Source organism: Triturus cristatus, chromosome 3_2 (assembly GCF_964204655.1).
Source record: "Triturus cristatus chromosome 3_2, aTriCri1.1, whole genome shotgun sequence".
NCBI lineage: Eukaryota > Metazoa > Chordata > Amphibia > Caudata > Salamandridae > Triturus > Triturus cristatus.
Window position 1 is genome coordinate 986,659,323 of NC_140584.1, and position 26,669 is coordinate 986,685,991.

General features: G+C 43.5%; 1 protein-coding gene across 2 annotated transcripts in view; it reads right to left on the bottom strand.

The window, feature by feature from the left end:
• The window catches only part of ZZEF1 (zinc finger ZZ-type and EF-hand domain containing 1), a 1,433,434-nt gene that overhangs the window by 805,530 nt on the left and 601,235 nt on the right, over window positions 1-26,669 (bottom strand). For both annotated transcript variants that reach the window (XM_085649580.1, XM_085649579.1), the window contains 3 exons: window positions 21,853-21,995; window positions 11,489-11,729; window positions 8,768-8,847 (listed from right to left, as the gene is read on the bottom strand). In XM_085649580.1, the coding sequence (XP_085505706.1) occupies window positions 8,768-8,847; window positions 11,489-11,729; window positions 21,853-21,995 (464 nt within the window). The remainder of the gene's footprint in view (window positions 1-8,767; window positions 8,848-11,488; window positions 11,730-21,852; window positions 21,996-26,669) is intronic.

Consider the following 26,669-nt stretch of genomic DNA (forward strand, 5'->3'; position numbering starts at 1 on the left):
AGACGATGAATTACTCACTCAACTCCAGGAGTTAATATAAATTTACAGACAATTAGTATAATATGTCATACGGACCTTAAGAGTCCAACCACCAATAACCATTCCAAATCAAACCCCTCACCAGGGGAATACACTACAAATTACTCCACAGACTTTACACGCAGTCATGGGTAAAATGCCCACAAAACGTGAACAACTTCCATTCTGGATAGTTAAAAAAATTACTCAAATCGAAGCAGTATTCCCTAATACTAGCCCGTCTGAGAAACACAGAATCTTAACAATCTGTCTACCAATGGGGATCACACCACATCCGGAAGACTGCACCACTTGGGCCACAGTCTTTGCTGCCATCTATACTAAAACACATGGTGTTCCGTCTAATGCGGTAATACCTGATGTCCTGAAACAAGTTCAAAATGAATACGGGGCAGAGCCTGTCCTGAACTTAGGTATGAAATTACTGAAAAACTTCGACCAGGTCTCAACAATAATACTATCTAATATTAAAGGGGAGTCTGCATCAGTGGCAATCCGCCAAAAATTAAGGGAATTTGATGTAACAGAACATCAACATGAACTACCCAGAATAATTGAAAAATCCTATGAAGAATTAGGCATAGACAGTTTAGGTGGAAAACCAGTTAAACCGCAACTGTCTGACGGTCCTGAAAAGAACCTAATTAAACATAATCCTACATCTTCTAAAAAAAAATTGGAAAACAACATTCAAAAGAGAAACGTTCTCAATTCCTAGGTAGGTCTCCTCAAAAGGAGCACTCTGAAAGGAGGCATAACCTCAGGAATAGGGATAATTTGAAAAAACCTGACAGGTATCAAGATACTGATGCACGTTCCTCTCGTACCTTTCAGACATCTTCACAGACATCCGAAAGAAGAGGACGGTCAGATCACAAAGAAGAACGCGTGAAGTCCAGAGGCGATCAACATGTTCAGAAAAACAAACCAAAACCTCAATTTTTTAAGAAAAATGCAGCAGGTCTGAAGATCAGACATGCCGAGAATTCTGAGGACACAACTCAAGAACGGAGCATGGGCTCAGACAATGCTGGACAGAGCAGCAGAAGTAACAATAGCTCGCCAGAACCTGAAGGAACTTCTGAAGATAGTGGACTTGAATGAGTACATCCAAGTTGAGACTGTAGTCACCAGGGTTAGTTCGCAAAAGTTATATGAAATAACACTCCGGATGAAGGGAGACATACCAAGAAAAGTGAAAGCACTCTTTTGGGAAAAACTTTCAAGGGGTTATGACATACTTCTAGCAGAACAAAACTGGCCACGAAAATGTGTCAGGGAGTGCCCACATGGCAAATACATCATTATGCCAGCCTTCTCCAACCATGTTCCTATAAATTTAAAATATACATATGCCAGGAAATGGGGAGTAGCCCAGGCCCCAGCATTATACAGAAATCATGTAGGATGGGATGAGGACTCACCTCACCATAAAATCCAATTAAAATGTCAGCCTACTGCACAAAGGCAGTACCCAATTAAGAGAGAACTAAAAAACAGGTCAGGGAGATCTTAGATCAAAGTTGTCATGTTTATGCGGTTGTCAGAAACTAATCCCTTCTTTATTCAAGAAGTTTCAAGTGACCTCTGAGTTAGCTGGCACACAAAGTAATTAAGTTTAATGTACTCGATAGGCGCATACTGACCGTAGTCCTGTGCAAAAACTATAGTGTATTTTATTCCAATGAGCAGAGCCTATAAGGGAAATATGAACTACACTTCATATACATAGTGTTGGGTCCGGATGTTTGCAAGTTTTCTTTTCCCGAAGAAGTCTTTCCCGTCACAAGGTAAGGAGACTCCTCCTTTCGGTGATAGTGCGCATGGGAATCGATTTGATTGTTTTCCAGCAGAGGGTGAGAATGTAGTTAGTGAGCGTAGAATAGAGATGTCCATGCATATGAATGTAAATTGAGAACTACAACTACAGGAGACCGGGGAGGCGGGTGGGCGCATGTGAATCTACAGCTCTACATGCCAAGAACAGATGCTTACTGGGTAAGTAACATTTTCCATTTGAGGCTTGTGAGATGTAGATCACATGCTTTGCATAGACTATATAGCAGTATACTCCCAAAGCGGTGGGTAACCTGCAGTGGTTGTATTTGTTTGAAACAATGTTTTGGCCGACTCAGTCCCGAGCCGGAAGACTTGTCAGAGTGTTTCGGTGCCGAGCCAGATGGCAAAGGGTTAGAAACACCTTCTCTGCGCCAACCTTGGCATGAAGACAGAGGTGGTGCCGAAGCCTTAGATTTTCATGGGACGGTAGAAGGGTCTTCCGTACTCACGTCCCTTGTCCCTGCGGCACATCGTCATATTCGAGGACAATCTGCAACTCTGTCTCGGAGTCTGATGCCGCTGAAGCGTGTACTTCTTCGGCCGCTGAGACTTCCTCTTGATCAGAGTCTTCGCTGTAGAGATCCGGCATGTCATCCAACTGTTGCCGTTGCATCTCTCGACGTCAAGTACGACGATCATGGAGAGTTTTCTTCTATCTGAAGTATCGACACGCGTCACAGTCTTGTTTTTTGTGCTTGGGTACAAGCACAAGTTACACACCTGATGTAGGTCCGTACGCAGATACTTCACGTGGCACAGGAGGCAGAATTTGACTGGAGTCCGTTCCATCGAACAGGTGCCGGACCGACGCAGATAGGCCAGAAGGCTGCCCGCAAAAACCTCAGGTGAAATTGGAGATTTCTTGATGTCAAGTCGAACAGCGGATAAAATGGAATGCATTTGAAAACTATACCGTCAAGGGTAGAGTGGATTGCGCACCGAGGAGAACCCGAGGACCGATTGCGAAACTGAGCACAGCAATACACTTCTGAACCCGATGGCGGAAAAAAACTAACAATGTGCGCACTATCACAGAAAGGAGGAGTCACCTTACCTCGCGACTGGAAAGACTTCTTCAAAGAAAAACAACTTGCAAACATCTGGACCCAACACTAGATGGCAGGAGTATGCAAAGCATGTGATCTACAGCTCTCATGCATCGTACATGTTGTTTTATATATATTGTCCCCGATATTGCATCCCATTGATATTCAGGGGTCGATATTCATGGTGCACATCCTGTAGAACAGGCAGTGATCAAAAGGTCTAAATGCTGAACCGGTCATTAAACTGAGCTGTTGGTCCAGTTATGTAAATAACTCCTACGTGCTGTTGCCTGAGAAATATAGATCGGCAAACACTCCCTACTCTTGCTCGATCTGTGTGTGTGTAAACAACTGTATGCAACTGAATTAATGAGAGGAGTTCTGCCTCTTGGCAAAAAAAGGGAGTTGAGAAAGTAGAATTACTGTTTCTGTTCATTAACATCATTACTTTATTGCAAACATACCTATACTCATGTATGCCTTAATGTGGACAGATATATTTTATTACTAAATTGTGATGTGATTTTTATATTATCCTGCAAAGCACACTATTCCTATTAGGTCTACTAGGTTTCATGTATTTTCAATACACCATAGACATTTTATTTAGTGTTGAACAATTGCACACTTTCCGCACTGTGTAGTTAGCACAGCTTCGTTTTGAGGATTGGCATCACAAACCGTGAATTTTATTATGTAATGGAGTCGGTGCATCTGTCTGTCTTCCACATTTTCTTTTTTAAGGACTTCTCAAAATCTTGATTATGAAAACACTCTGCCACCTGCTCATTATTTAGTTTCATTTAGTAAAGGTATTGATTACATTTTCTTGTTTCCATTCACTGAAATATGTGCAGAGAATGTAAGGATTTTAGCATTATATGCTCCAATTGAGGGCGGAAGCAGTTGCCGTGCACTGTTTTGCTTGGATACTTGCTATTTTTGCATTAGACATATTAAATGCATGTTAGACTTAGGCTTTCCTGAAGTGTTTTGTTTTCTTTTACACAGGAATTTACGCTGAGAGGTGGCAGCTCAATCAATCGGCCAAGTAACCATATAAGGTAACCACTGGAAGAACAAGCATTGGCAAAGCCAATGGGCCTCGGCAATGCCCAAGCTATTGGGCTTGTCAATGTGAGAGTCTTTTAGCCATGTTATCTAGCAGCACATATGCTGTCACTGAAAGCCCAGAATCACAAGATGTTGCGCCCACGCAGAGTTTCTTCACCCCCCCCCCCATGTTGAGTTTATTGTCCTACCCCTCCTAACACAAAAAAGCACTATGACGTGGCCTGTGCTGGCAGCATCATAGCGCTTTTTTCAGTGACTTTCAGCCATGCTGAACAGCAGATGTGCTTCTAGACAACATGGCTAAAAAACATTCACATTGACAAGGCTAATAACTCGGGCTTTGCCAGGATCTATTGGCTTTGCCAATGCTTGTTTTGGTGATGATGGGGTCTTGCTGAACAATTGTGGAAGTGGTAGTGAGAAGCAGTTGAAGAGCTTTGAAGTAAAGCGGGGATGTAGCGTAATGGCCAGAGGTGCCGACAGGAGAACTGGGGAACCAAGTTCGAATCTCGGAGTTGGCTGAACAGTTTGTGATTGTGTCCAAAACACTTACGCTTCCCCCTGCGTATGACAGTGAATGTGTCAATGTGTAATGTAACTGGTGAGCGCTTAGAGTGCTTCAATACCATTGGCTTGTGTTAGCACTATGGCAAGATGAAGGACTGAACAATCGCACCAATGCCATTGAATCATGCAAAAAAAATAAAAGCAGCCGTGACAAGGGAGGTAGTGGGGGAACCGGTCAAGCAGAGAAGCAAGGGGGGATAGGTAGATGGGAAAGCATCCACGGTAGAGGGCGGGAGGAAGCAACAATGAAGGGCTAAAAAACATACCTAAATTAAAGTGGGATCAGAGACAAAAATGTATGTGTCATTGTGGAATGTAACTGATGAGCACTTAAAGCACTCCTATACCATTGGCTCATGTTCGAGCTATGTCAAGAGAGCACTTCAATACCATCTGGTCAGGCAAAAAAAAAAAAGCTGTTCGTGTTTTAACAACTTTTTAAAGAAATAAATTGCATTTGTTTATGTACACACGCATACATTTTAGTGGTCTGTGTATATGTGAAAAAAGGAAGATGGCCTGAAAACACAAGTTTTCCATGGAGTGCCTTAAAACAAAGACAAAATAGCTGTGTAAACCAGGAGCAGTGTAAGTCGGCATGAACTTGGTCCCGCGCCATGGGAGGGCCAAACACAAGAAGAGAGCATGACACCAGCATGCCATGACGAATGGCATCAAAGAAAATGAGAGCGACGATGGAGTTCACCAATGGTAGGAAATGGGCAGCCTGTAAGCTCACAGACAGAACGCAACACCTCTCTTCGAGACAGCGCGTGCATGCGCTGTCTAGCCAAGGCCTAAAAACAATAGATTTCACACCGGCGAAACCTACTGGCTTTGCCAATGCTTGTTGTGTTTAGATAAAGGGAGATTAAGTGCAGTATCCATAATTACAAAATGTGGAACTTAGGCCGAGCCTAGGGAGATGATATGGTGTCCTTTCGGTAGAGGATGTGGCATAAGAGCCAGAGCTGCCAACTATTGAGTTTCAGCATAGGCTTAACATCCTTGATTTGGGGCAAATTACTTAATCTTGGCTACAAAAATGAATGTGTCCTTGTGTAAAGTAACTAGTGCTAATGTAAAGCGCTCCAATAACTTCGGTGGTGTTAGCACTATATAAAACTGCACAGAAAAGATAACTGGTGCTTCCATAAAATGCTCCTAGACCTTCTGGTGGTGTTGGTGCTACATAACACTGCAAAAAACAAGGTGAAACACAGAGTTGGTGGAGGAGGGGATCTGTGCAACTGAGTTCAGTTGGGGCAAACAGTGACGTGCGGGTGATGGACGGGCAACCAACAGCAAATGCGGGCTGCCACGGAGAGATTAAGTGATTTTGCCTGTAATCACAGAATGTGGAACTGAGGTCGAGGCTAGGGAGAAGAATCAGACTGCAGGGCTTTTACAATCAAGTCGGTTTTGCGTATATTACTTCCTGGACCGGTTTCCTTAGAGGACAGCCTCTCCCCTCCTGTATCCTGCTGTTCGCTTGCACTAAACCCCCAAGTTAAGGGTTGTCGGACATACATATGAGGCCAATACATGTCTCTAATAGTTTGATTGTATGGGCATGACGTCTTTGGGACTAGACTTAATTTGTAAAATAAGGGCCTGTTTTCTTCCTGTTGTCCATATGGCTTTCAGTGCTTTCTTTACTCGACCCTGGGGCTCAAATGCTTTTAGCTAACCATATTGACTAAAGATGGTCAGACAGATATCTTACCTTTTGTAGTGTTGCACCACACTAAACCATCTCTGTCCTCTTTAACTTTTATTATTTTTTATTATAATTGTTAGCACCATCTACCGGGCGACCTAGGCATACCCTTACAGTATTTACCTATTATGGATATCTGACGAGTGTGTTTCCTATTACTCTCTCCTATTGCTATGTCTCTGTGTCTTCCATTCAGCCGTGTACACAGTGGGGTACCCACAAGGCTGAAGAGAGGTATATGAATCTCATCTATCAGGTAATCCTGATGTATATATTTTAATGTGGAGACCTTTCCTTGCTGATCTGTTTAAGACACCTCAATATCTGGTTACCAGCTCCTTTTCTTTGTGCTTGTGTCTTTCAGATGAGACGGTATACCCTTTTATCAACTATCTTTGGGCCATCGCTCATATATACAGGTGACTGTTATGTAATGGGCAGTATACACACATACACTTTTTAATGTTACTTCAATAACCTGATTGCAGAGTGACTAACCTTTTTGGTGCTAAAGAATGCCTCGGAACCCCGGTTGGGGTCGCTGATAGGCAGAAACATGTTGACCTAACTTAGTGATATATTTGCTGATAACCGCCAGTCCTCTCCCCTTTTGATCCTGTCCTGGGAGACCATATAATAAAGACATTAGGTCCCCCAGAGACCGTTTTAATTGCTTTCTGCACTCTGCCCCTCACCAACCCCATCTTCAGTCCCTTCCCTATAACACCTCAGCTCCTCTTCTAGCCCCAAAGAGTTGTAGCGTTGTAGCGCACACCAGGGACCTTGCGGCAGTCCTGGTGTAAGGAGGGAACCCTATGATGAAGCATGTCACACTTGGGTGAGTGAGGGTTCTCATTCTAAGCAAGCCCCCCCACCCCATAAATAGGGCACACACTTCTCTGGCCCCAACATTGGTATTACATTACGAGTGGGGACCTCTCCCTTTCTGGTTTCCCCCGCTTTGAATTCATGACTTTTTGAGAGCGTACTTTTAGTGACTTTACGTTTAGATAGGGAGTAGTACGGTCTTCCATTTTGGTCCCCTCCCTTTGATTCTTTGTGTGCATCAATACTTAGAAGCTGTGACATGCCCTGTGCTAACGCATACCTGATTCAATTGAGGTCTGATTTTCCAGCTATAAACACCATTGCCGAACGACCACATAGGCTGTAAAAACGCACACACAGCTAGTACCCACATGTGGAGAAAATAAACAGGGACTACAAGAGTGCCAGGTAATCCTAGCCATGCACACAGGCTCCAATCTGCACATCAACTATAAACTAACAGAACATATAAAAGGCTGAACACCATCACTCACTAGAACGAAACAGACCACAATCGGGGTTTAAAGCAGTAGCAGGGTCGGGGGAGGGGCTGATTTGTGGACAGGGCAAGCAAAGAGAGGTGCGAGGGAGTAAGGAGAGATGGAAGGGAGGAGGTGCAGGAAATGGAAAGCAGCAACAAAGGGAAAAGCGGTGAGGGGGAAGGGGTGATCTGTGGATGGGGCATGAGGGCGGATAGGAGGAGACAGAGCTGGTATAAGCACAAGCACTGTGTAGAGTGCTGAAAAAGAAATAAAAAAGTAGGTTGTAAAAAGGTCATAAAAACAGGAGCAGTGGATGTTTACAAGTACTTGGTCCAAGCTCTGGGTGGAGGGCTAAACACAAGAAGAGGCATGACCATGCATGCCAGAGACAAATGGTGACAAAGAATATGAGACAGACTACGATGTGAGCAACTGGAAAGCCTGTGGGCAGGCTAAAGACCACAGTTTAAACACAACATGCTTCTTCAAGACAGCGCATGGACTGTCTAGACGAGATCTAAAATGGTACTGGGACTGTATGTAGATCCAGACGCAGCTGGAATTATTCTCCTGTGTTGGCGTTGTAGGGGCCCCAGCCACTTAATACAACACTCAAACTGCATTTCAAAGCTTGTTTGTGGGATTACTTTTAAATGTACACAGAAACCCGGTCAAGACTACTCAAATGATCCAGTTGTATAAGGGCAGGAGTATAAGAGCGGAAAAGGCAGAGAACCTAGCTTGCAGTGTCCAACACATTTGTTTGCCGAAAATATTTTTTCACAAAGCAATTCCCATAATCAAGTGAAACTGGGCGAGTTATAATTTAATCTGGCTTGAAAGGTTGGCTTGAAATGGGCTTTTATTTAAGTCCTGCAGAAAGATACTATCATTACTTAAGATCACTACACTAGAACTGCTGGGTGCAATACCAAAAGTGGGTTTTTTACTTTAAGGCATCAGACATTTTTAAAAAAAGCTTACCAATGTCAGCTGTACATGGGTAGAGAAAAAGGTTTTGAGAATTTTAACAAGAGGGCTCCAGGATCAGAAAAATATTTTGTTTTTCACTGCATCCATAGGATGAAAAAATAAACATGTTTAACACAACGCAATACACGGATTCTGATCTACGAGGTACCGCAATTAATTATCAAATAAACATGTCTTACCATCCATATTCTAATTCCATCGGCAAGAGAATAAACTTGCTCAAATTCCTCATTCAAAGCAAAGTAGTCCTCACTGCACACTGTAGAAAAACAAGGTTTAAGTCAGTGCTCCTTCGGAGACAAAGAAAGTATATTTACGTACATGCATTTATATATTTTTATCTATTTCCCTCAAGGTATATTCCTTTTGTAACATTCAACAAGAACAAATCAGTAACCCGCATGTTATTAAATTTTGCCACATGAGACTGATAACTTTTCGACTTACATGATATATATATGGTCTCATTAGAATTTATTCGGGAGTGATGTGTGAACCACTCCAACCCTAGGTTGTGAAATTCACAGCACCATCCAGAAAATCAGCAATTCTATGCATGACGCTTGTTCATGTCTCCCTTTAGTTGTGCAGTAAGAGACTGCAGTTGTCTGCATGCCTACAGGTCTCATGAACTGGAGGAATCGGAGATAGAGCGTTCAATGATCAGAAACTGGATTGTGAGAATTCAAGAAGCATTTGGTTGCATATATCTTTTAGGCAACAGGAACAATTTCATTGTAGTCAGATAGTTGAAGGGAGGCACCTGGCGGGAACTGCATGGCAATTCATTCCGAATGGCTTACTACAGCCTCAAATCAGTTTGTGGTACCACACCTTCTCCCTCGCAAGTTGCAGTCTGTCCGAAATCTAGAGTCTGCCTAAATAACTACACGCTAAAAAAAAAAAAACATTCTCATAAGGTGGTCTCATCTCCAAATATATCAAGACGGATCAGGAGGACTTTGCAGGAAGCGGGAATATCGACCTCAATTTTCGAGGCACACTTGGGCCATGGAGCTATAGTTTCTAAAGCTTTCATGCTGGAAGCAAGGCTGGAAGACATTCTCAATGATGCAGGCTGTTCTATGGCAATAGCGCCTGGCACCTATAACATTTTGTGGGGCAACCAACCACTGACCAGCAGCATGCTCTTAAGGCCAATGCTAAAGCTGTAAGTCATGGTTTGTTATAAACAGTGTTTACCATAGCTGAGAACTCTGACGTTGAGGCCAATGGCAGTAGCTGTCTGTTACAATGGAAAAAATAAAAATGTACCTACCCACTCAGCTGGCTCCTCTCCTCTGGTCCTCTGCTTTAGTCTCTCGGCAAGTTAGGGCTGGTCTGCAGCAACTGAATTCTCCACACCAATCCAGACGTTGCTCTCATGCTCTTGATAATGTTAAGCACCATGGTAGCAGTGCCAGGATTTGCTGCAGCGGGTGCAGCGCCGCTCCCGCATGGACTGGGGGCCTCTGCCTGCTCTCCACCCAGCTGTTTAGGACAGTTGGGTGGAAAGGTTGAAGGGCGGATGTCAGGCTGGTCATCGCCAGACAGCCAGTAAGCCTGGCATGGGCACTCTAAATTGGTGGAGTGAGCACCACTGCCCTGCTGCCAGTCAGCAGCAGTGGACCCGCCCCCAAACACAGCTCAGGCTGGGGAACGTGAAAAATAAAAATGGTAATAAATTCAATTTATCATTTTATTTTTCACCTTTGCGGTGCTGGCTGCAAAGGGGTTAAATTCCTTCGCCCTAAAGGTGGGAGCCCTTTCTGGTCTACGGTTTCTATCTTTAAAAGGATTTACTTTAAGCCGTTTGTGGATATGCTGACACTGGTGGTTAGTAAGCTTTAAACAAACATTGTCCTCACCTCTGGTCCTGACACAGAATATTAGATTTCCTAGCTTTCGTAAGAGGATGTTTCAATTCTATTAAGGACACGAAGGCGAGAACTATCCAGTCAGATGATCAAGGCTGGCTGTAGCCCACTCTATACAAGAAAATCATACAATGGGTGGTCAGAGGCTATTAGAGTGTACTGAATAGGCATTCACTCATTTCATTCATCTATTGTCTAAGGAAGTTCATATTAATATTAAATAGAAGAATGAATGGCTTGTTGTGATTTAAGTAAGGCTTATTAAGTGATATGTTTTATAGGAACAAGGAACACTGATCATATTTTCTAATTGCAGGAAATGAAACTTCCACACCAGAATAATATGCCACCAAAGACAATGGGGCACGAGTGTTGATAAGAGACTATAACTGACACTGGCTTATGACTGGTTAAAGCTTTTCGTCTTCCTTCCCCAAAGGTTGATGGTAAACATAGTTTGTTCTTGTGTACTTAATGCTGTGGTATAAATAAAAGTGAAGACATTTAAATCATTATGGTTGCCTCTTGGAATGGAATTAAAACTTTGCATTACGAAAGCTAGGAAATGTTATATTTAATCTTAAATACTGGTTGTAATTTGAACGATTTATTTATGTGTAACTGTAACACCTTTTAGGGCTTTACAAATGATTTAAACAAAGCTGATATTCACACATTACACTGACTTTCATTTTTGCCAACAAGAATTCCACTTTGTGCATTTCTACAAAAGGAAATCAGAAGTTGTCAATTGGCAATAAGAAAAGGACTATCTATGAAAGTATTAAGTAAACAGCCTGTAAGGTATTTATCTCCAAGACATTGTACATGTGCGATGGTGTGCATCAGAAAGGTCAAGCTTTCTTTACAGCTCCTGGTCTCTACCAGAGCTTGCAGTGCACTCTGTTACAGGACTCTTAAAGGCGAGTTTGGCCTTACCACTGGACATCTGAATAAGCAAACTCAAATTTCACATTTATAAATAGATATGTCTCAAGTAAAATAACAGTAATATTCAGTTACCATAGTTCTGAAGCTTTCCAAATAATTCTGGAGTGATATACACCAGTGCAGCAAACGTTGCATTCACAGCTTGATCAACAATAGAGCCGCCAACTATTTCAGACTTTGGCAGCTGCTTTTTACACGTCTCCAGCAGCCTTTTCAAAATCTCAGACTTAGGGCCACAGTAATCCTTGGTGGGATCTGAGTTTGCAAAGTCAATGAGAAAGTTACGACAATCACCTGCATGTGACTTCATAGTCTGGAAATAAAATAACAATTTTAAAATGTATTTACATAACATACTTTTTCATTGCTGTTAACTCATCCGTTCTTGATATGGGTCTATCTAGGAGTGCTTTTAGCACCTGGGCACAGTTGTGCAAAAGCTTCCATGTCATTGAACAGGTGATAACAGAAAAGCTTTAAGTGTGGAAAGAGCTGATAAAAAGAGCATTTACATGTCACCAAGAAATTGACCTTAACAAGCAGAATCTTATTTAAAGGTTAGTAAAAGGATTAATGCAAAGATCCTCACATAGTGCTACATGTGTGGTCTTTAAACATTATGAGCACTGCATTATTTGCCAGAATAAAGGAGAAATATTTGCTAAAATAACCCATGTTTTTCTTCCCCAGCCCACTATCAAACAGATAGGAAACTGAGAAAACCTACATTTAACCACTTACACTACAGCTGGTGTAGTTGGCATTGCTAAAATAATGGGCTGCGGTAGACATTATGCTGATATCGCTGAATTCAAATTACCAGGTTTAAGGTTCTCGAATAATATTCATTTCTGCAGAAGTGGCAGCCTATTCCCTCTGTATCCTGGCAAAAGCAATGCATGCCAATACATCTCAGTTGAAGGTGCCTTGCAACTTAACCGAGCGCTACACAAACTGCATGACCGTAAAATCATTCATTATTATAATAGATAATAATGTATGTAAATCAATTTGAAAATTAAGGTTACAATTTGGAATATCACTAATGAGCATATATTTTCAATATTCCATGGTTATATAAACGATGCATTTAAAAAAATGTGATGTGTTGCAGGAGTACATACTATGCAACGGTTACTTAGCCAACAATAACTACTCTCTTAATTACTGCATCACCAAAATATTGTAATATTTAATCTAAAACAATTCACATAAAATAATGCAATTTATATTGAAATATTTACAATGGGGAATTGATCAGTCTGTAATCAAATGAGCTATGCCAGGATACCATATTTATGTGTGAAAGAAATATTTAGGAGATTGTATGTTATGCTCCTTGATGAATGGGGGAGTCATGAGCAAATAGATAACACAGTTATGTTAACAATTATTTACTTCATTTGATGAACATTAAGAACGAAATGCATTAAACGTTTCAGGGTGCTTCAGAAATGTTGATATGCAGTCAAACATCAGAAGAGACAGTGCAATGCAATCTTTTCAGTTATTGCTTAAAAAAAAATAGGGCAGTGAATGACATGAAGGAGAGAATGTGGCCAAACGGCTAGGGTGGTTGACCTCGGAGCCGGGGAACCGGGTTTGAGGCTCGGCAGGGACACCTGACATTCTGTGATTCTGGGGAAATTACTTAATCTCCCAGTGCCAAACAAAAATGAATGTGTCGGTCTGTAATGTAACTGGTACTCATGTAAAGCGCTCGGATACCTTTGGGTCTAGTTAGCGCTATATAAAACTCCACACAAAAAAAACAACTGGAAAGGGGAGAGGCAATAGTAGTTTGTGGAATGGTGGCAAAGGCTTTGTAGAAATGTGGTGTGGAGCATAACTGGATACTAGATTGCCTCAGAATTCCAACATTTATATTTCACCGTCTGTAGACAATAAAAGAGGTATTAAAACAAGATAAGCATTGGCGAAGCGGACTGATCTGGCTTTTCAAAATAAAGGGTGAGTTTCAGAAAGATAATGGAAATATGTTATGAAAGAAAGAGTGATTGGATACAGTGACTTTATGCAATATAGTTATGGTTTTGATTACACGTTGAAAGTCGTAAGTATTTGGAACCCATGAAGACATAGGGCAAGGGAGTTAGTAGTAACAGGATGGTAATTTTATGTTATACAGGGTTTCTGCAAAATTATCAAGTTACTTAACTTTGGTTACCGATCTATGTGGTGGATACTCCGTAAACTTTAGAGATGTACTTCTGCATGCGGTAGGTGGCGATCTTTCGCACTGCATCAACATCAACCGCTCCAGAAGAGATCAGTGGAACCACATGTAGGTGCCATCCATACGAACTGACATCAGTATATTAGACTGTCTTGTCCGCACAGAGTCGATCATCAAATTGGCATTACCTGTGTTCATATCCCTAAAGTGGGGACTTTGTAGATGAAAAGAGTCCAGTTCACAGAACAGGAAGGGGGAGGGTCAGGGATGAATCTGCAGTTAGAAAAAGCTTTCACCAGAAAGATCATTACTGAAGGTAAGTAACTGGTTCTTCTGATGGACACAGATTCCACAACTTGTGAATAGATACTACAGCATTACCTCTCCAGGTGGTGGGTCTGTAAACTTTCTCAGACCAAAAAGTCCCGCAAAACTGAGTGGACAAAATGCAGCTCTCAACAGTACTGGATTTCGAGGCAGTAGTGCTTTTGGAACATATATACGTACGCCCACATAGCCCTCTGACAAATGTCTAGTGAATGTACTAGTATGACAGAGCAGCGGGCATCAAGAGATGACCTACTGTGCATTGCTTTGACCTTCTTCATACCAGAGAACCCTACAAAGTACTAATGGTCCACCCAATATTCTTTGGTGCAATCTATATAACAATTCAGTGCCCTTTTAAGGTCCAAACAATGTACTATCTCATCCTGTCTGTTCTGGGCGTAAGTCACAAAACCATACCATATCCAAAATAGCTCCAATGAACAGTAGCGTCTGCAAAGGGGTGAGGTGTGGCCTAACAATTAAGGCAGGTTCACCATTGTCCGGAGATGGCTGACGAACCTATGGGCAGGCCCCCCTTCAGCAGCCACTCATCGAGCTAGGGGAACACAGGAAGACCCAACCTCTAAAAGGTACCCTGTGACCACCACTGTCATTTCATGAACACCAGAGGGGCACTGGTGAGGCCTAAAAGGAGCACTGCAAATTGAAAATGGTCCTGGCCCACTGTAAACCGCAGGAAGCACCTGTAGACCTGCAAAAGGAATATGGAAATAAGTTACCACCCACGAGGTCTCTGGGATGGCCTTCCATACTGCCAATTCTTGCGCATTCGAAGGAACTGCAAATGGCAGAAAGATTACTTCCGGGAATCAGACACCCTCATTAAAAAAAACTTATTGACAGGGGATATCCTAAAAGTCTAGTAACAAGAGCACGCAAGAGAGCCTGGTACTGCCACCGTGAACATCATCTCACACCTCAACACAAGAAAACCATGACTAGGATACCATTTGTCTCCAAGTTCAGCCCCTGCAGCAATAAAGTTAGTAAGATCACCAAACGCAACTGGCCGTTATTAATATCATTTTAAACATTCAGAGAACCACCTCTCTTCTCGTACCAACGTGGCAACAATCTAGCCACACATCTAGTACATGCCATTACATGGCCTACTAACACCACAGACAAGAACACAATCACCGCTGCCTGGGGTTTACCCCACGTAATTGAACACTACAAATGTCAAAACTGTGCCGTATGTGATCTCACATTAAACACAAGACTTCAAAACCAATAACAAATCTTACAAGCTCAATACCCTAACCAACTGTAGATCACAAAACGTCATTTACGCCATCCGCTGTCCCTGCGACCTCATTTAGGTCAGCCAGACCACCCAAATGGTCAAACAGAGGATAATTCAACAAAGAAGCAGAATTCACTGCAAAGTCCTCACTGCACCATTGGTTTCCCACTACATTGAAAAAAATCATTGCGAGACAGACATCACCTGGCAGGTGATAGACCAACCAACACTGCCCATCAGAGGTGGTGACATCAAAGCCCTCCTCAAAAAGTGTGAATGTAAATGGATCACCATTTGTAAATCAGTCAATACAGGCTTGAACACAATTGACGAATGGAACAGTACCATTTTACTTTGACCCTCTGTCACCATGCTCCTCCCTACTATGAATACCTAACAACATCCTCACACCATATACGCTGTACCGTGCCCTACTCTGCCCAGTACCTTTGTTGTTACATAAGACCAGAACACACTAGGTCTACACAACCCTGATACTCCCGGCTAGCAACACAGCCTCCCTCCTGTCAAATCCTTATTTGACTCTTGTTTGCACAAAAGTCACTAATTATTCATCAGGACTACATGCATGGTACTCCCTGGCCATTCTTACAGTCCTGCTTTCCATATGAAATATTGTTTAAGTTTAATTGTTCTTTCCAAATGTATCTAATAACCTTTATTTCATTTGTTTAGCTGCAATAGCCTACTAGTTTAATTGTTCTTGTTCCGAATGTAATTAAAAACCTTCATACATTTCTTATTGTTTAGCTGCTATTGCTTTCCATTCGATAAGTCACTTGTGAGCATTTGTATCTCTTGCCCTGTTCCTCCTCCCACCCCCTTGCGTGCTGCGTTACTTCAGACACACCCCCTGCTACTAACACATGACCATGTGACGTAGCTGCACCCGGAAGTATCAATAGTTCTTTAAATACAGTCGCCACTTCTCAGTCCCTGCACACCGCACACGAACGTGGCAGTATCCTGTTGATTGCAACGCCACCCCCCACGCCGGATTGATTCCGCTTCCTGAGGTAAGCCCCGCCGATCTCACTGCCGATACACCCGGCTCCACTTACACTGCCGGTTGACATTTCCCCCTACTCTTTCCATAGGTCTCCCCCATCAGTTTCCATACCATGGGACACAGAGGAGCCTCCAATTACATGCCGCCGATGTCCACCAGTGACACGGCGCCCGCATTAACACATCCTTCCGATGTTTGATGCACCAAGGTAATTCTTTCTCGTCCCGCGCTTCCTTTTCACCCCATGTGAGCCCCCATCCACTCGCTCACGTTCTCCTCCTTCACCCACAGGATCTCCTTAATCCGTTGGAGACCATTCCCTTACACCTCCGTCTCTCCGCGCCACACGTGGACACGGGACTGTGTCCTTTCAGGTAGCGCAGCTCTTCAACCTTCACTGCAAGATATCACCGCCTCCACTTTAGTGTACATCGCCCTGTTTATGATTACCTCGCAGTGTGCTTAAGTCACTTTAACACGGCACGCGCGTATTTTAACACTACGACTTTCACCCATAATTCACATACGGTCTCACTTAGTTTCGCGCCGAACTAGAGAGACTGCAACACTTGGATATTGGACACCACGCCGACCTACTATTCTACTCTTGATCACATCGCTGTATCCTCCGCAGTGTGATTAGTCACTTCATCACTGTAACACGCATAATTTAACGCTTCGACTTTCACCACCCATTCACATACGGTCTCTCTTCTCTTCACGCCATCCAAGAGTCCGCTACACTTGGTAATCGGACACAACGCCACCGACCAGCGCCCACTCTCAGGCGCTATACGCCTGCCATAGGCTCTTACTACTCACTTTTTCCTTCTCGCTACCCACGCGGTTTACGTAGCATGCTTCTCAATTAGCCCTCACAGCTACACACTCCCACCCCTTCCTCCCCCATCCCTTATCCTTATCCATTCCCTCTTTGTAGAGCACCGCCACAACTCACAACCCGGTTCTGAAGATGATCCTGATTAATAGGATCGAAACGTCGTCGACTCTTCAGAGCAACTGATGGCGCACCTCCTTTTGTGGTTCAACTGAAATTGTTGTCATTTTTCATCTAAAACATTGTAAATAATTGTCTTGAACCTCAATATTCACTGAATATACTTGCTCACATCCGCACAATGCGCAGTTTTCGCTGATTGCACATTGTCACTTGCGTCGCCACTTTTGTGTCACGTCCACATTTGAGCACCAAGTCCAATTCGGGTTGTTCACGCAATTTTTTGCCTAGAGTGCTGTTACAACTGTACCTATTCAATTTTGATCTTAATTATATGATGCCATATGCACATTTCAAAAATCTGCTCAGTCTCCCGTATTATTTTCGTGTAATGTATTGTACATACATGTCTAACCGTCCTTCCTAGTGATACCAGTTGAGATACTGTTGCTTTGTTTCACGTACCTACCCAAATCTCAACGTGGTTTATGGGTTATACTCCAGTTGTTAAATACATTCTACATTGCAGCGCAATTGGGCAGAGCAAGCGAGCATGCCTTGACAGTTTTGAAGCAAGAGTACAGCAAAATATGGAGTACACTGGTGTGCAACTCATCACTATTGAAGTACACTGTCCTGTGTGCCATTCCTGCACACACTGCATGAGATTTAGGTAAAACACCCCTACGGCAAGCCTTAGAGCCCAAAGGCAGGGTGCACCATATCTCATGTGTAGACATATCTGTCTGAGCAGATGTGACCCTACAATGTCAAAGTCCATACTTAGAGACTGTAAGTAAACAGGGAAACAATAACTAGTACATGGGCTGGACACTGGTCATTATGAAGTCCCCAGCTGCATGATGGCTTAACTGTAACCCAAGATGTTTGGTACCAAACATCTCATCTTAATAAACCCGCACTGAGGGCACCTTGGAGGTGCCCCCTGAAAACCTACTAACGACTGGCGAGTGTAGTTGCCGACTGGTCTCAGCCAGCCTGCCATCACTAGACATGCTTCTGGCCTCCTGGGCTGAAAGCCGTCACTCTCAGAGGCCAGGAACAAAGCTTGCTCTGGACACAGGTGTTCACACATCGTCCAAGCAGGAATTATTTTCCAGGGTGGGAAGCTTCAAAGACCATGCCGCCTTTGAAATGCGACCCAGGTCTCTCAGATAGTGGAAGATACCAACCTCCCTGTCCTGACCCCAGTTTTCGGCGGAAAGACAGATTGGAAAATTAGTTAGATTAGGCGGTAGGCCCACTCCTAGGCCAGACCGACGCAGCAGCCAACCAGAAAGAGGCACTCATGCTCTGGAAGGTCAGATCGGTCTCCCCCTCAAGTGTGGAGGCACCAGGACCAACCAGAGCCGCGCAGTGCCAATCCCTGGGGTACCGGACGGCCTGCACAAAGACCAACCACAAGAGTCCAGTTGGGACTCCAACTGCCCAGGAAGCCAGCAACTGTCAAGGGACCTCAGCATCCCTGAGATCCACCCTGGGAGTGGCCCATCAGGCTTGAAATCGTTCCTGCCAACTGTCTGCTCCTGACCATGAAGACCACCTTTGCGCAGAGATTCCAGCCATCCTACCTGCTCAGCACCCAGCCTGCCCGGCCTGGTTATTGACAAACTGGCTGTGCTCCTGAGTCCCTTGCGATCTGAGCCTCCGCTTTGGAGCTCTCGGACTCGTCTACAAGTCTTAATTTGCAGCCTGCCTGTTTCTCTGTGGCCCCCCCTTCTTCTTAGCACGCCATTTACCAATGCCTTCAGCAGGGTGCTACCGGTCGAATCCGGGATTCTTTAGACAAACTGCTTGCAGAACACTGGACCTTGGCTTACTACCACTCCGAACAATGAAGGTGAATCCTTAGAACTGTCTGCCCGATTTTCTATGCATTTCTGCTTTTCCTCCCATAGTAATCCATTGTGCGTAACTGAGCACAACTGTGAACTATTTTCCAAACAGTACTTACCATTGAACAAAGTTCTTGGTTTGTAAAAATATACAAACATAAGAGTTATTTTTTGGTCTCAGATTTATTCTTTGAGTGTGTGTCTTATTAACTGACTGCCTCTGTGAGTACAATAAATGCTTAGCACTTCCTCTGATAAGCCTAACTGCTCACCCACACTACCACAAATAGTATTATCTTCTTTTGCCTCTGTCAGCCAATGAGGGACTCACTGCACAGAGTACTTCTTTTTAGTGCACTATACAGAGACAGCCAGCTTCCTAAAGTGTATGGATAGTCTATCACAAATAAATGTCTGTCTAAGCTTCTTAATATTCCTCACAGAGTTGATAGTTCATATTCTTCTCAACTTTGTTTAGATAAAGAGCAGGTGAAATCGGATATGGGTTCATCCAGTACTTTCAATGATATACTTTGCCCGCCTATTTTCTGTTAATTAGTTTAAAAAATGTCTTTATTTCTTGTTCTGAAATAATTTTTTGTCTTTCCATTGTTAGGTCTGCAAAGTTCTAGGAGGCCATTTGTCTCTTATACAGTTATTTTTTTCTTGAGTAGTAGTATGCTGGTCAGTGGATTGTAGTACTATTTGTAACTCAGCAGCAAATCATTTTATTTTGGGTTATTTACCCGAGTCTAACTGAGATTAAGCTTTCAGTGTGTCATTTATGACTGAAGACGTGTACGTATTATTTGTTATAACAAGGAGCACCTTATAGAACGGTCTTTAACAGCTTCTTTGGTGCATTTTATTCTGGTATGTTCCTGTAATTATATATTGCAACTTTCTAAGTATAAAAATTGGTGCACCTTTGATTTGTGCCTTTTCTTACTGAAAAGTAATTTGCTATTTAACGTATTTCCTTGCATTTAACTTCTTGCATGACGAGGCAGAATTGCCCAGTTACAAATGCCTTCAGATTTTCCTCTTTGAATTATCCGTGTGGAGAGTAGACAGACACCATCAGAGTCTGCTCAATCTTCAACACTTTCTCGCTTTTCAATACAGCGTGAAGAAGGCAATGTGACATTTTGACTTCCTTCTTTGAAGTCACCATGTGGAGCAAGGCTCTGTGACGTAGTATGAAATGCTTGTCAGCTCTATCCTTTTCAGATGGTAATCGCATTTCACATTATTTCCTTAGCAGGGAGGAGTAAAGGAACAGAGCTTTAAATTTTATGTATTTATTTTGAGAATGCAGTCCACCGCACTGGATGTTCATCAGAGATATCTTTTGGTTGTGACAACTGCTGTTAGACCTATAATGGCAGCCGAAAGACAGTTGAGTGGCACACCTGAACTGTAGTACATCACAACAGGGGTTTATGAGCTGTGTTAACCTATTGTAAGTGTGGCACGACTTTGGTTATCACTAAAATCATGTTCACCATAGTGAAAGGGTATTATAAGTGTAAATGAGATATAACAAAAGTATCATCTCTGAAATTTATATGGTAATTCTACTTCTATGTTTGCTATCTGTGAATAGTATTTTTATTCTGCTATTGTAATTTAAGTACTTTTTTCTCTGTAAAACAGGATAGAAAATATCGATGCGAAGGCAGGTTTATCTACTTGTTAAAAATCAGTTTAAAAGGTCATAGTTTCTCCATGTCCTTGAAGTCCAGTCAATGGGTTTATATTACAGACAATTGTGTCAAGAACCGAAATACACACTGAAGAGATACTACAATTAAACCCATCAATGATTATTACAAAAGTGCCTCTACTCCAGAATGAGTACAATTTTATTTTACAGCTAAAGGTGTTGAAATCATCAACAATAATCACATTTTACACCTCTCTAAAAGATATAACTTTTGCAACTAATGCTATCATCCATTTATAATTCGAAGGGACTCACTCATACTCTGTTCTGGTACTGAAAACACTCCTTTGTCCAGAACTGATTATTTTATAGTTTCACATTTTGAAGTACTCCCACTGTTAGACTTGGAATTCCCGTTAAAATCTTACTTAGCGCAGTACTATAACACAAACTATTGGTTTAGTGTTTTCTTGCACTTTCCTTCACAAGGGAATCAATTATTGTATGCTGGACAGACGAAATTGCAGAAGCACTACCAACAACCACACTTTTGCTACTGGTCTATCAAAAAGAGAATCTTCTGTTATGATTTCCATGCTCAAGTAAGAGCACCCTACAGCCTGAAGTTTTCCTTTACAACTCCTATTCTACCAGCGTTGTATGTAGCTTTGGCTGCCTAGCTACTAACCTTACTGTTGAAGCGCAAGACAATTTGCAGGAACTCGCATTACCTTCAAATAATAATTCAAGTATTCCATTGAGAGAGAACTTAAAAAGTACATGTGATCTCTGGAGAGGAGTAACTTGTATATCAACTTCACTAATTGAACTGAGGGAGGAAGAGGGGCGGTTAAGTTTGATGTTTCTTGCCGTGTTGGTTAGGTATGATTTTTTTGTATGATGGGCTCTGGGGGGCACTATTAATAAAGTCCATATGTAAATGCAATAAATCAATTGTTGGTGAAGAAATGCACTGTTCAATTAGAATACTTTAAAACTTCATAATCACACTTCACACATGATAGTGGCAAGCATTACATGAAAAATTTGTCAAAGAAATACCAATCTCAAGGCAAGAAAAAAAGATAGTAAAAGCAGAATTAAAACAGCACAAACATATTTAATGAGATACCTCTTCAGCTTCTTGATGACCGGAATTACCATTGAACCAACTCTGTGCTGTATTCATTTGATGCCTAAAAATAGGCTTCCATAAAGGAGAAGCAAGAACTGATGTAACTTTTGCAGGAGGCACATCTGCAGCAGTACCCAACTCTGAAACAAATTAAATGAAAACAAACTCTATTACTCTACTTGCCACTGCATACATGATTATAGCAAAAGCAATTATTCAAATTAACACAGAAAAATATAGCATGTAATCAAGTTTCCATACATATGTATGCATGATTTATATAGTGAGTATGTATACTCATGCAAATTTAAATGTTAGAGCTCACTCAGATGTAATTGATGAAAACAACTAAATAATTTCTTCTGCAATTTAAAAACAATTGTGTGTATTCTGAGCCCCACGGTGCGAGCACTTTTAGGCTTCAATCATTTTAACTACTAAATGTTATGGTTAAAATCTGGAGCAAATTTAAAGCTCAGAGATTCATGTTTGCTGCCTATATCCCTTTACATTTGTCAGCGCATTAAAATATCCAAATATCCCTCAACACGGACAGTGTTGTACACGTAAGATTGTGGCCTTTGTACAGCACCAGTGCTTAATGTATTCAACATTAATTTAAAACAAGCATTTGCAATGCAATAGGTCTCGCATTACTAAAAGTTTGAGCTATTGGCGTTGCTAACAATAATGGAACTATTATTAGCAACACCAATAGCTCAAACTTTCAGTAATACGAGACACATTACATTGCAAATGCTTCTGTGATTCTGGGCAAATCACTTAATCTCCACGTGCCTACCAAAAATGAATGTGCCCTTGTGTAATGTAACTATCCCTCATGTAAAGCACCCCAGTATTTTGGGGTCGATTTCGCGCTGTAAAAAACGGCACAAAAAAAAAGAAATTATATACAAAGCCCCCGGAGCTACATTTGGACATGTAGTTGCAGAGATGCCAATGTTTCTTAGAAGTCCTCGTGAACATAAACACTGCAGAAGGTAAAAGATAGCATTCCTCAAAACACATACAAAGCAGCTCAGACATACCATTTTGTACATAATCACGTAGCTCACAAAAGTACCAACCAAGATGGAAAACATTTAAATTCATGCTGAAAAGAAATGCTCCTATTTAATTACTAAGTCACTTACTTGTAGCATGTAGCTGCCGCCCTTTACACATACAGCTCGACATGGCTGCTGCAATCTTACGATACTCTGGATGGAATTGATTTTGGGGTACAGGACGGGGAGATTAAATGAAGTTGAAGCCCCCCGCCCTCCTTGAAAGGAGCTCCGCTGATCGCTTGGCAAAGGAAAAACATGCAGAGTCCGAGATGATGGTAAAAAAGGAGCCACCAGAGCAGTTATTTAATTACATGTAGCTGCCGCCTTGCCTGGAAACACTTGCGGCTATTTAAACGTAGAGTCCAGGGTGAAAAGTGTTGTGGGGGCTGGCAGCTCATGGGGTGGTATGGCGCACTATAAAGTGATATAATTAAATTAATCGCAGTCTAAAGGGTAGCATGTTACCAGCCATGTCTACTTGCACAATTGATACCTGGATCCTCTTAGTCCACTCGTTTTCTCTTAATAACAATTCTCTCCAGTTGCTTTTATGGGAGCTCAGTGGCCAAGATGGAGCATTAGTTGACAAACTCCTATAAAAGGGACACGTCCGCAAGGTCACTTGGGTAGCTAATCACGGAGCAAGTAAAGCTACATCCAATATGGCCATCACACCTGTTTGGCTATTTAGTAGTATGTGGTCTAGTTTGTCAATTTACTCCTCCGCCTTCTCTTTAGAGCCACAGGTGTGAGTGAGTCAGTGGCTTACGCATGCGCGAACGCTGGCAAAGCGGTAGCTGAGGCGATGAGCGGCAACAAACACTGAACATACGAGCGCGGTGGCGAAAGCGGTAGTAGCCGAAGTGGCATCTGGCAGCTCAGGGGGTGGTATGGTGCACTATAAAGTGAGTATGCTGCGTTTCAGTATTTGCACGCGTCTTTTTCCCTTCGTGAGTCATTCGCTCACTTGTAATTAAATCAATTGCAGTTTAAAGGATAGCGTGTTACCAGCCACGGCTTTGTTTTGCTTGCAATTGACATGGAAGCTTTCAGATAAATTGCATGTTGTACATTTAAAGCGTGCCGCGCCGCGCTTGGAGCGCATTTTAAAACAAGTTAAAGCCATTTGCTTTTCTAATGGTATTGTATAGCAATGCAAATGGCTTTAACTTAATAAAAGGCGAGACCTGTTGCATTTTTAATGCTTGTTCTATTTTGCAATTTACCGTTTCTTGGTGATGGAGTAGTAGAGGCACCTGCAAGCAGTCTTTTGATGCTAATCCCCTTTTTATTACAAATATTGAAACAAAATAAGCGTTTGGAAGTTCACCATGTGAGATTTCAAACAAATGCTCACTAGTTCTAGTAGATTTTGATTTTTTTGTTGGCTGGACTGAATAAAGATGCTTGTGAATTTTCTACACTGTGTGTGAGTACCAGCGACAACAAACTGTATCCTGACCCTGGAGCGCACGTGCAGGTAGACCCAGGAAAGGTGGTCTCAGCTTCCACGGCATGGCTTCCCTGCCTGTGTGGCCTGTCCGCCCCACAGAGACCAGGCAGTCTGTCCATCACACACACTCATTCTCTGACACAAGTCGGGGTAGTACACCTGCCACCCATCCAGCAGAGGTGTCAGTCGCACAGAAATCAGTAACACAGAGGTCAGTCATATACAGGTCGGAGCCGTTAGTCACAAAGAAGTCAGTCAGTCATTCACAGTCAGAGCTGTCAGTCATATGCAGGTGAGAGCAGTCAGTCACTAAGAGGTCAGTGATTGGCCCAGAGGTAAGGGGAGTCAGACAAAAAGGTCAGTCATTCTCACAGATCACAACTGTCAGTTGTATACGGGTGAGCGCTGGCAGTGCAGTCAGTCAGTCGAATCCAGGCCAGAGCAGACAGTCGAATCCAGGCCAGAGCAGACAGTCGAATCCAGGCCGGAGCAGACAGTCGAATCCAGGCCGGAGCAGACAGTCGAATCCAGGCCGGAGCAGACAGTCGAATCCAGGCCGGAGCAGACAGTCGAATCCAGGCCGGAGCAGACAGTCGAATCCAGGCCGGAGCAGACAGTCGAATCCAGGCCGGAGCAGACAGTCGAATCCAGGCCGGAGCAGACAGTCGAATCCAGGCCGGAGCAGACAGTCGAATCCAGGCCGGAGCAGACAGTCGAATCCAGGCCGGAGCAGACAGTCGAATCCAGGCCGGAGCAGACAGTCGAATCCAGGCCGGAGCAGACAGTCGAATCCAGGCCAGAGCAGACAGTCGAATCCAGGCCAGAGCAGACAGTTGTATACAGGCCAGAGCTGTTAGCCACAAAAAGGTCAGTTAGTCACACAGAGGTCAGAGCTGTCAGTCGTATACAGGCCAGAGCTGTCAGTCACAAAAGGTCAGTTGTTTCCAAAGAGGTCCCAGCAGTCGGTCATATACAGGTCTGAACTGTCAATTGTACAGTCAGACCAATCTGTCAGAAAGAGGATAGAGCAGACAGACACACACACAGTGGCCAGAGTTGTCAGTCACGGAGGGGTTATTACTGTCAGTCCCAAAGCTGTCTCCCCCTCACACACACACAGAACTAATCACAGGGGTCAGAAGTATCAGTCACAGATCAATCCGAGCCCTCAGTTACACAAACAGAGGTTGAGACTGTCAGTCATTCAGACAGCAGAGCCGTCAGGTCAGTCGCACACTGGGTCCCCCAAAGGGTTCAAGTGTGGCTGAACGGCCGACTCTGTAGCTGGGGAACCGGGCTCGAGTCTGGCGCGAGGCTCAAACATCCTGTGTGTCCTGGGCAAATCACTCGACCGCGCCTAAACATGAATGAGTCCCTCTGTAAGACAGCCGGTGCTCATTTAAAGCTCTGATACTTTCGGGTCGAGTTCGTGCTAAATAAAACTGCAAAAAAAAAAAGTGTGCAGCCTTGGCAGGGAGGGTCGGGGCACCCAGGGCTGACAACAGGAAGGTACCTGGTGGGTGGGGGGGGGGGGCTGGAAGGACGCGGCTCTGGGTCGGTGTCTGCCCTAGATCCTCGCTGTAGTTGAGGGGTAGGGAGGCGATCCCTCCCCACCAGAGGGCCGCGGCTGCCCTCACCTCCCTATGAGACCCCCAAAAGGTGCCTCTGGATCCGCGCGGGCAGCATAGGGGCGCTGAGGGGGCCAGGACGGGGCACGGACCGGATAAGGACTGAATCGGTACTCACATGCCGGGTGTGCGGAGCGCTGGCAGCCGCCGCATCTCCTTCCCTTCTCGGTGTGTGAAACTTAACTCCCGCCTCCAGGCGCTCGGCACCCTGCGGAGGGCGTTTGACAGCAGACAGAGGGAATACGAGACCTGGGGGGGGGGGGGGGGGGGAGGGGGAGAGGGACAGAGGAGGGCAGGATGTGGAGAGAGGAGAGACAGCTACGGCGAGGCAGAGAAAGACTGGAAGAGAAGGAGCTAAAAGAGATTAAAAAGAGTTTATTACAAATAGGAAAATACAGCGAGAGGGAGAAACAGAGCCGTCGAGAGAGAGAGAGGGGGAGACGGAAATAAAGGGAAACAACAGCAGAGAGGACTTGCGAAATTGAAAGCGTGGGGGAGCGCGCAAAAGTGCTGAGATCGCCAGAGAAGAGACGCTGCGGGTGCACATCGGCTGACTGAAAGAGACCCGTGAGCGTGCACATGGTGAGGACGAAACTGAAACTGCATGCTGGCTTGCGAGGGAAGGGGGACAGGAGATGTGCACGCTGCGTGGCTGGAAGCGCG